The sequence below is a fragment of the Syngnathoides biaculeatus genome, chromosome 4, assembly GCF_019802595.1.
Source record: "Syngnathoides biaculeatus isolate LvHL_M chromosome 4, ASM1980259v1, whole genome shotgun sequence".
NCBI classification, from domain to species: domain Eukaryota; kingdom Metazoa; phylum Chordata; class Actinopteri; order Syngnathiformes; family Syngnathidae; genus Syngnathoides; species Syngnathoides biaculeatus.
This window is the reverse complement of record NC_084643.1, coordinates 6,602,270-6,613,358: the sequence shown is the minus strand read 5'-3', so window position 1 is coordinate 6,613,358 and position 11,089 is coordinate 6,602,270. Positions and strand designations below refer to the sequence as shown.

Below are 11,089 nucleotides of genomic sequence, written 5' to 3'. Positions count from 1 at the left end.
AAATGGATTATCACCCCCTAAAAATGAATAGATACATCAATAAATGCAAGGACAGTAAAAAAAAAAATGTATGGATATTCAAATTGTATTTATTTCAGGTTGTCCAACACATTATGCAGCTGTATGTGCCATTTGTCAACGCACTGGTCATAAAACTTTTTTTTTTCCCCCACAAAGTACCACTTTAAACAATATGTCGCTCTCCAATTTCCACCATCATGACTAATATTCAAATACAGTAGAGCAGAACACAAAAACAAACAGACAAAAAAGAAAAACACCCGGGTATTATTCCTAAAAACTGTATACCACGGGTAAATTTAGAAAAATAAAAAGCTGCTCTTAAATAATGCTTCAAGTCAAATGTATTGCGTGAAAGTTAAAAGTTAAATAAAAATGTACATAAATAGAGGTTAAAAAATGATTATTAAGATGAAATGACCAAATATTCCACTTAAAAGTTGAACTGTACTTAGGCAGTAATTCATCCACATACTGGTAATGCTACTAGTACCACATTTTGAGAAACACTGCTTTAGGTTGTGCACACTGGCCTCAACAATGTGCTGGGGTCATTGTCAATGCTAAGTTGCCCCCCCCCCCATACATATTTTTTTAACTAAAATACCTTACAGATAAACAACCATCAGCCCCCCCAACCAATTTTTTAGTCAGTTGGTTCATTTACTTCTTTAAAGCAAACAATGCGCCTGATATAGGTCTCATTAAAATGACAACTCAAAAATAAAAATGTATCAACATTCAGTATTAAAATACAAACATAAATATAGAACTATAGTACATATATCTATATACAGCTATTGTGTCACAGTGTATTTGTTTGTATACACACTGAATTGAATCAGCGACCAACAATTGCCACGTGTGAGCAACTTTGACACAGCTTTTTTTACGATATCCTTGGGTGCAATATCCTGCCATTATGTCAATCCCGTGCAGAAGGTAAGCGACAAAAAGCAATTTGGATGATCTTAGTAATGAGGAGGGATGTCCATGGATCGGGCTTTTTGTGATCGTTTTCCTGCCTTCGGGATTTGCTGCTTTGGATTTGGATGTACAGCAACTTCCAAAGTCAAAGCTTCTAACAATTGTTGTTGTCGTTTGGCAGAATGTATACTGTCGGGTAGGACGAGTATCGGCAGCGTGAAGTATGTGACGCTTGAGCCGCTCGTATTCAGACAGACCTGAGGAAATAGAAGAAAAAGATCATAAATTAAAATGTATTTTTTTCCCATACATAATGCGCAAACAAGGTGAGATTAAGCTGTGAAACAAAAAAAACTTTCCAATTACTTTTCCTTGGACATTTACCCCATTTTGTTGAACAGGTTTGAACAACCTCACATTTCCTCATTCCTGACTTGACTTCCATTTCAGATCCTGAGAGGTTGCGCTTTGGAGGAACTTGCAAGGTTACATTTCTGAACGCGTTCAGCTCCAGGTTTTGCTACCCGTCCGCTCGACACGGCATCGACGTGCAGACTCATCATCACGAACACGCGGGTCAGGTGGTATTGTCCTGTCTCGCACTTGCTGCGTGCAGCCCGTCAAGAGGCCAGGGGAAGAAGAGTTTTTGGGATGATTGCGTGGAATGTTAGAGGCCACGAGCAGGATCCTGGTGGAACTCCCCGCCCCGTTGATGTGTTCCAAGATAACGTCAGCGTCACACTGACCGCATCATCCACTGATCTGTGACGCTGTTCACGTGCTCCGACGTCGTTCTGTTCGTCAGATGATCCATTTCAATTCAAAAACGTCCTCATAATCCTGATAGTGGTGTTGTGTTGCTGGCTCAGTCAAACGGCCTGGCAAACATCACCTTTTAATCGTCCAATAGGAATTCAGCACGATGGAGTTTGCATGGTAACAAGTAACCGTCCAGCTGGTCGGATTAAGCAAAGCACGGTAAAACTGCTTGTGGTTGGTGGCCCATCTTTTTTTTTTTTTTTTTTTAATTAAAAATCACCACTTACCAAATAATAAAAGCCGGCACCCGAAAATCAAAAATGTAGAAAAGCGTATCCTGACACAATGTCCGTCTATTTTACCTTCAAGTTGTACTGAATTTCAATGGGTGACTCAATCGAGATGGTGGGCGGTATCCCTCTTGGGATGGGGATCACGGTGGTCGTGGTCTCCTTGCGGTGGACCTGAACAGGTTTGCCGTTTCTCTCGAGGATCGGAAACGAGCCGGTAGTCCTCCCGCCCGGGAAAATCCGACTTTGCGTTCGGTACAATATGTACTTGGGCGTCACTGCACGAGCTGATTGGTTGTTGACTTTAACTCGGACTTGGAGTCCCTCACCTACACGGCAAAAAAACTGGTTTATGAGCGCAGAATGGGCAAGGTTTTGTTAAAAAAAAAAAAACCCCAAAAAAACCCCCCAACAAATATGTTGCTCACAAGTGCATTATCATGCACCTGTAAGTACAAAAAAAGTAAATTAAAAGACCCATTTCTGATCACAGAGCTCGGATTAAAACTAAAAGATCGATCCTTATTGTAAATAATATGCAACACCAGAACAATCCAAAAATGAGGTCGGTTCATCTTTGTCATGATATTGAATCGATTGGAAAAATCTGAAGTCACAGACAATGAACGCACCATTGGAATGCTAATAAATACAATCCACATTACCTGGTTTGTAGGCCAGCTTGTCGGTGAAAAGATCCATTCTCACCGATCCGGAACCAAAGACTTTGACACGCGTCTGTTTCCAAGCATACCGGGGTTCCTGAAAAACATTTTTGTTTTTTTAAATCACTGTTCGGATACCGAGACACTTTTGCATTCTTGATTTGTTCAAATAATTGTTTTTTTTTCACCGTAAGTAGAGCAATTTTCATGCCTTCCTTCGGGTACGATGTAAAGTCAGCTTCGGCCGTTCGTTCTAAATTCATTGGTTGCTTCATATTGGGAGCTGAAAATAATCATTACTGATAAGTCACTTCACCCTCAGAGCAATGTTACAAAAATATTAAGTTGTTAAAATGTAGATAAAGAGGTGTTACCCATTTGTCTTCTTTGATAACATAAAATGTCTCCTTTGATGTGCAGTTTCTTCCAAAATTTCACAGTGTCTCTTCCTCTGTCGCTGTTTCCTTTCGCAAAGTCGAGACGATATGCGGCTGTTGCACTGCTCGGGAATTAAACTCGAGCTACCAACAAACGTTACGTGCAATGGAATCCGCTCGCAGATGAAAGGGACCAGGTTATTTTCCACGTGGCGACTTAACAATGGAAAATTTTGTGAAGGGAGGAGTCACAGCTTGCCTCTGAAATAAAACAAAAGACACCCGCGTCCTGGAACTCTCCGGTAAACTTCCATTAGCTTCCTGCACAGAAGCTAATGAAATGAAATTCCATGAAAGGCATTTTTTTTTTTTTTTTTTTACATTTCAGAGACACCATTCAAATGACTTCAACTTGGCCTGTTCGAAATGGAAACTTCCATAACTTACACGTTGTCCACCAAGACACCGTGTGTTCTTTTTTTAGAATACAAATATTCTTTTGCAAAAAAACAATTAGTATGTTTATAAAATCGCCATGATGAGTCTTACAATGACAGTATTGTTACTTATGAAGGTATTTCAGATTTATCATGGGACCGTATTGAATCCGCATTAATTTCACGGTCAGGAGAGTCGGCCTTGACATTTGATGCGCAAGTTGGACCCAACAGCAGTCACTGACCCCCAAAGTAATAAATTTGACTTGATTAAACAAAGAAACAACGCCACAAACCAACTGAGGAGCGGACGTGGCGGCGACTGACGCCTCAAAACAGCAGCAGGTGCTGAAAAAGAAGTGCAAAGAAAGCAATCGGTCCAAACTGAAAGCGATGGAAAAAGAAACGCTCAAAATTCAACAAATGTAAGGAATTGAAAAGCGACGCTATCATTTCAAAGTCACGTGGTAAGCGGACCTGCAGTTTTAGCACAGATTAGCATTCACCGTAATTCCCGGCCTCCAGAGCGCACCTGATTATAAGCCTCACCCAGTACATTTGTAAAGGAAATACCATTTGGTACATACATAAGCTGCAGCTGTGTAAAAACCGCAAGTGGCCACATTTAAACCCACATCGACACACGAGATATTTACAAAGACGGTGTTCACGGAAAGAGTTTAATCCTAGCGCTGGTGCTAATGCTAGCATTAATGCTAACAGAGCCGGTTAAAATGAAACTTACGGGTAAATATCACTGAAACACGCCAGTAACACAGCAGGAGCACGCTAGTGCCGCGCTAGCGGTAACGGGGCCGGTTAAAATAAATCTTACCGGTAAATATCACTGAGATATGTCAGTAATATAGCCGCGACATGCTTCCACAGCGCTTACAGGGCCGGTGAAAGTTACTTCCTCGGCACATGTATTCCACCGGTCTTACCTTTTCCACTCGAGTGCCCCTTGTGGCCGTTAAAAAAAACGCACAAATTAGCCGCACCAAAGTTTAGTTTTATACCTTAGCTTAGCTTAAAATAGCAACAACACAGTAGCATGAACAGGGCTGGTAAAAAAACAAAAAACAACAAAAAAACCCTAACCTTTAAAAAAAAAAAAAAAAACTGCTGCAGCAGCTACGCAGAAGCAACACGCTAGCGGAGCACAAACTGGGCCAGACCGGTAAAAGTCACGTCCTCGGCACATATATTCCACCGGTCTCACTCTTACCTGTCCCGATTTTCTTGCAGCCGTAAGAAAAAATGCACAAATTAGCACATCGCCGCATAAGCCGCAGGGTTGAAAGCGTGTGGAAAAAGTCGCGGCTTATAGGCCGGAAATTACGGTACTAACTTTTTTATAATCAGCATGAGCTCCTGATAATATCACTGCAGCCATCTTCCAAGCCCCTCAACAAATTATTATAATAATGACTGGCTAACTTGCCGACCTTTTTAGGTTTTCATGGGCCACCCCGCTACAGTTTGTACTCTTCTGAAAATGTAACAGTAAAAGTACCTAAACTGCATTTGCATTGGCCCCATGTTTTACTTTTTACTGCTACTAATGACTAATGAACTTGTAACATTTTAATTTACATACTCAATCCATGTATAGTTCATACATGAATTATATTGAATTAGTATACAGCATCAGGAGTACTCCTCAAACAACCTAATAAGCGGATGACATGAACACTCGAGTCAAGAAAACAAGATAATGTACTTCCATCTAGCCTTTATCCAAGCCGCTTATCCTCACAAGGGTCACAGGAGAGCCGGAGCCTGTCCCAGCTAGCTTCAACGAAGCAAAATCAACTAATCAAAACAATGCAAAAGTACACAAATACACAGATCACAACACATATTACAAAAGAAATCAAATGGTATCGTTTTCATTAAACTTCAAGATGTCTTTTGTTTAACAAAATTTCGCTACTAAAGATGACAATAACTCAAATTTAGGCTTTATTTGTGTTTTTGTGCTGTTTATGATATATCACATTTTTTTTTTAGAAAAAACTATATGGATGTATTAAAGTTTTATACAAAGACAACGGCATCAAATAAAACAGCATTTTTAGCACGTTGGACTTCAAACTATCACGTCATCGTGTCCGAGTCGTGCCATTTAGTGCGGCATTCACAGGAAGTCTGCAATGTTTTTTTTTTCCCTACCATTTTTTTTTTATTCCATCGATTTTTCACATAGAGAGGATTAGTTTCACCTTTTGGTATTTACACGCTCAAATTGCTTCGAGAGGGAATAAGAACAACAACAACAACAAAAAAGACTTTTTGTTCAAAGGCCACCATCAAAATAGGACATTTCAAATTTACACCATCATTGGATTAAAAATAATAGTCAATGATTGATAAAACAATTTCTGACTTCGGCATTGCTTTGGATTTGAATCTAACTAGTCCTACCAATTCAGTGTGAACTCCGGCTCCTGCCCGAACATACCCTTGTGAGGATAACCGGTTCGTAAATGGATGGCTGGATAGTACATAACAGTCCATTTTTTCTTGATTTTGTGGTGCCCCCTGGAGGCTGCGACAAACCTTAGCATTGATTGGCCGATACTGTATTACCTAATGGCTTGCCATTGAATTGGGGGGGGGGGGGGTGTCAACATTTTACCGCTATGAAATACTGCAGTTGTTTCCCTGCCAAAAAATTTCTATAGAATATTTCTAAAGAACTATAGAAATTTAGGACCCAAGTACTATAGAAATTCTATTATCCTGTAGAATTTCTATAGAAAATCACAGCCAAAGTTTCTATAGAATTTTTTTAGCAGGGTTTAGAGAGTTAAAAGATGCAGAAAGATGAAAAATGAACAGAATTGAAAAGGTTCCTCACATGACACGTTTGCACTTTGTCCGTGGCAAAATTCATGTAGCGTACAGTCCCTTGTAAAAAAAACAAAACCACAAAAAAAAAAAACATAAAAACAAAAAACACCTCTGTAAAAGCTCAACTGTTTTGTAGTAGTTTATTTGAAAAGTATAAAGACACACACATAAAAGAAGAACACGTGTGAGAATGCGGACGATTAACGGACTAGCAAAGCGCTAACTAGCTGGGGGCTAACTTGATGGGAGCTAACATGCTAAGACACGAGCCACCAACCTATTTGAAAATGAACTCTACTGATCAACTGATCAAAAGTTTGACTTCATCAATTACGGACACTAATCGGCGGTCAACAAGCAGAAATTGAGAGCTGCTTCTTGAGTACTAATTAATACGAAGTACTGTTTTTCTTCCACGCTTCTGTAATGACACATGTGCTCAGGTTATCTTGAAAGTCTTCGGAACGTTAATTCAGAGATTTGTTTCGAAATAATTTAGACATGAAACATGACAAAAATGTGCTCAATTTTGAGAGTTTTAGCGTTTAACAATTGTAAAGTAATTTTGACTATCGGGCATTAACAATATAGATAGACAAAAAATTTCTGACCAGTCATTCGTCACATTTTGAGGCATGTAACATATGTGTCAAACAATTTTAATTCATAAAAATGCCAAATACATATCTGTAATTCATTTCCCCCTGTCGTCAAATCAAAATTACAAATAAAATTGAAGCTAGGACGATGTCTCTTTTGCCATTCATGTCTATTTGGTTTCTTAGCTAACGAATTACTGATAAATCCGATATCTATAACTCCAATTTGAGATTTTGATTCTGATTGAATGCAATACGAAGCATATTCTTGGAAGAAGAAGAAAAAAAAGCTTTTACTTCTCTTTTAACACAGTTTTAGCATTTATAATAAATGGAAAGAGTTTTGTTTGATAGTAATTTTCATCACCAAAAAGCGAATATTTATTTCCTTTGTGTTGCCACTGTTCTGGGTAGAATGTTTTTGGCTGATTTATGCTCAACATGAATAAATATGAATAAGGTCAATATTTCTCAGATTTCCTTATGATGGGATACACATCATGTGCTTCATAGGGCGGAGGGAAGTCGAAAGGTCGGTTTGCTTCGCTCCAGCTCTGTCGGTTCGCGTTCCCGAAGTCCTCAAATCCGTAAGGGGCCGGACCGGGATGCTGTTTTCTCGCCGGAAACTCAAAGGTCGGTAGAACAACTATTGGAAGTTTGATTTCCGGGTCCGTCGCATATTTGACATCCAGAAAGATCTGCGAAAATGACACTTTGTTACCGATTGACACGAGTTTTGGGCTTTCTTCTCCTTTTTTTGTGTTCTGTTTTTGGGACCAGAATTTTCATGAGCAGTTCCTGTATCAAATGGTGCAACCTTGTTCAGCGAAATAGAACCCGCAGCCTACCTTCAGCCTGTACTCCAGCTTGATGATGGCAGAGTTCAAAATGGAAGGAGGCAGATTCGTCGGGATTGCAATGGTTTTCTCCACCGTCTCTCTGCTCCGGGCATCGACGGCGTCAAATTTGTCCTTGACGATGTCCCGCTTGTGAAGTTTCCTGCGACCTTGAGCGAAGAAGCTCTGCTTTTCGTACAAAACAAATTTGGGCTTCAAGTCCCGGGACCCAAGGTTGTGGATTTCAACTTTGACGTGGAGCTGCTCGCCTGCACGGGAACACAAAATTCACGCGTGTAAGAAAGTTGCGCTAGCGGGGGAGTCCGCGGATGACAATTGCCCACTCGACTAGCTCATTTCCGTTGTACATCTCCACTCATGTGGTCTTTGGGGGCAACCTGGTGCCCGTGGGCACTGCAGTATCTCAGCGAGTTCTGCTTCACACTAATTGGGGGGAAGCGGTCCCTGCTAAAAATACATATCCGCGTCACATCATTTGAAAATGAACGGGGAAGACGCTCGACGGCGCTCATCGCACATGTGTTGCCCTTCAAACTGCGCATACGAGTGCATAGATGATCCTAACTGGTCATGAAAGGCGTCGCACTCTTGTCGCTACGCCGCGGTAATAATGGCAAGAAATTCAGACATATTCATACATATTCACAGAAACAACACCATTCATTTTGCTCACTTTGCAATATTTTTGCTCTCGGCAAAATATGCTCACAATAACAAATCCGTGCACTGAGTCTGTTCAAAAATGTGACTGTATTGTCATATATATATATTTTTTATAAATAACATTATAAATTGGGCGGCACGGTGGAACAGTTGGCAAAGCGTTGGCCTCACAGTTCTGAGGTCCCGGGTTCAATCCCGGACCACGCCTGTGTGGAGTTTGCATGTTCTCCCCTTGCCTGCGTGGGTGGGTTTCCTCCGGGCACTGCGGTTTTCTCCCACATCCCAAAAACAAGCGACATTAATTGGACACTCTAAATTGCGCATAGGTGTGATTGGGAGTGCGGCTATTTGTCTGGATGTGCCCTGCGATTGACTGGCAACCAGTTCAGCTCGTGCCCCGCCTCCTGCCCGTTGACAGCTGGGATAGGCTCCAGCACTCCCCGCGACCCTTGTGAGGATAAGCGGCGAAGAAAATGGATGGATGGCATTATAAATTGGGGCGGCACGGTGGCTCAGCTGGAAAGCGTTGGCCTTGCAGTTCTGAGGTCCCGGGTTCAATCAATCCCGGGATACCTGGAATTGGCCGGCGACCAGTTCAGTGTGTACCGCACCTCCTGTTCGTTGACAGCTGCGATAGGCTCCAAAGCTCCCCGCGACCCTTGTGAGGATAAGCGGCTAAGAAAATGGGTGGATGGATTAAAGATCTCTTTGAGGGGACACGGTGGGTGCGGCCCGCATAAGCCATTTTGGCATCTTGGCTATTTTTGTTTTTCTGTGAAACAATTATGACCTTTTAATGGATCAATTCAGCGGTGATGCCTTTATGGAAATTTATTAATGAAATTGTTTGAAAATGACCCATACGATTACCCGGTTCGTAGCCCATTTTTTTGGTGTACACATCCATTGCAATCGTTCCGGAACCGAAGACTGCAAGTTTTTTATCGGTGCAATCATGCTGAGGTTCCTGAAAGACAGAAAAGATTCATCTCGGGAACAAAGTGCATATTTAAATGATTTAAACATTTTTTTAAAGTAAAATCAATTTCTTGAAAATGTCTCACCATAAGTCCAGGTATATCCATATCTGCTTTGGAGATAAACGTGAAGTGGGCTTTTGCAGTTTTTGTCAATTTCATGGATTGCTTAAACTCTGCTTTGAGTTTATGGACAATTTTACCGATCCTAGACTTGAACGATGATGGCATTTTTCTGCAAAGTACATTTTTCTGGTATAATTGAATTTAATATAAAAGCCAATAAGCTAAAAAATAACAGAAAAACAAATAACCATAAGATATACTGTACCTGTTTGGTACCATGAAGGAAAACGGGAACACATGCCTTCCTTTGGCGATAAATTCAGTACCTAGAGGAGTGAAACGTAGTAATTTATGCTTCATAATATTACATGCTCATTAGTAACATTGTTAATTAAAATAATGAGACTTTACACCGATCTGATCAACTTGATCAGTATAGGCAGATGATTAGCAATTAGCATTTTATGCTGATTGGCTTTAATATCGTAATTCGACGATCCGATCAATGATGAAATTGAGCAGTTACGCAAAAAACATTTGCTCCGCGTCGCCCTCGTGTACAGAATATTTGAAACCAAAAGCTAGCTCATTTATAGGCTAGGCAACAAAACGTTATGTAGCCTAGCAAGCTAGTGCTAGCACTAACGATTGTGCGTAAAAATACCGTCAAATCTGTTGAATTATGCTCTAAAGTGTCGGTCTGTATGACGTAATGTAATTACAATACTTCAATTACATGACATTATTTCTGTCATGTTGTAATTTTTGTTTGATTTAATTGATCAGATGACACGACCCAACGAGAACATTTTTCATGATCCACGGTATACAGTACACTAGTACAGAGGAACCTCGTTGTTCGAACGGTTCGGTTGTTGTACAAAATCGGCGTTTGACCGAAAAATCTGCATTAAAAAATATGCCTCGGTTTTTGACCCAATTCACGGTGTACGAACACCCGTCCAAAGCAGAATCGAGCTTGATCGAGCGAGGCGGGGCGGTGCCGAGACGAGCCACTCCCCACCTCGAATCAAGGTTTCAATGCATATACAGAAAATGAAGTCATATAAATAGACACACTATGAAATTTTGCAAACGGATCAGTGATTGGTCATCGTTTCTTTTAAACTTCCTGATTATTGATCTGCCTTCAAAAATCATGATCGCATGAAGGCGAAAAATAACGAGTAGAGCAATACGTTACCGGCTTTCAAGATATGTTGTTTGATCTCATAATATTTCTCATCAGACCAGAAGAAACGATGATGCTTCCCGTAATGTTCATGCCAGCGAACCTTCGCGTTTCCTGTTCCGATGAAAGTGAGCGATTGGATTGACGTTTCCTTCGATACCTCCACAACGATTCTTCCGTTGATCGTATCGCCGTTCGTGAAGATGTTTTGGCTATTGATGGGGTCATATTCGATTGAGAAATTTCTGATAGTCATTTCCCCGAAATCAATGCAAATTGAAATATTGGAGGAAAAATACAAGAACTACTTCCGAGAGCGTATGTTGAACCCGAGCAGGATCAGGCTGTTTGCTTGAACTGACGGCGGTACTCGGACCGACAGGCGCTGGGGATGATCCGAGGA

General features: G+C 40.8%; 2 protein-coding genes across 5 annotated transcripts; both read right to left on the bottom strand.

Annotated features, from left to right (window-relative positions):
- Positions 1 to 69: 69 nt before the first annotated feature.
- Positions 70 to 3,831, bottom strand: LOC133499418 (arrestin domain-containing protein 2-like). Of its 4 annotated transcripts, none has more exons than XR_009794644.1 (6): positions 3,037 to 3,364; positions 2,851 to 2,945; positions 2,663 to 2,759; positions 2,070 to 2,326; positions 1,333 to 1,742; positions 70 to 1,205 (listed from the first exon to the last, which is right to left on the bottom strand). XR_009794644.1 is itself a non-coding variant. In XM_061817434.1 (6 exons), exons 2-6 carry the CDS (start codon positions 3,038 to 3,040, stop codon positions 993 to 995), a joined length of 666 nt encoding a protein of 221 aa, XP_061673418.1. In that variant the 5' UTR covers positions 3,041 to 3,300; positions 3,773 to 3,831; the 3' UTR covers positions 70 to 992. The 4 variants fall into 4 exon arrangements, 2 of the variants coding, with proteins under 2 accessions (XP_061673418.1, XP_061673416.1); XM_061817434.1 differs by lacking the exon at positions 1,333 to 1,742 and adding an exon at positions 3,773 to 3,831 and having other exon boundaries at positions 3,037 to 3,300; XM_061817432.1 differs by lacking the exon at positions 1,333 to 1,742 and having other exon boundaries at positions 3,037 to 3,353.
- A 3,437-nt stretch (positions 3,832 to 7,268) lies between these two features.
- Positions 7,269 to 11,016, bottom strand: LOC133499525 (arrestin domain-containing protein 3-like). The gene is made up of 6 exons (XM_061817655.1): positions 10,699 to 11,016; positions 9,760 to 9,820; positions 9,516 to 9,663; positions 9,322 to 9,418; positions 7,780 to 8,036; positions 7,269 to 7,629 (listed from the first exon to the last, which is right to left on the bottom strand). The coding sequence occupies exons 1-6, from the start codon at positions 10,940 to 10,942 to the stop codon at positions 7,393 to 7,395; spliced, it is 1,044 nt and encodes a 347-aa protein (XP_061673639.1). The 5' UTR covers positions 10,943 to 11,016; the 3' UTR covers positions 7,269 to 7,392.
- Between the last annotated feature and the right edge of the window lie 73 nt (positions 11,017 to 11,089).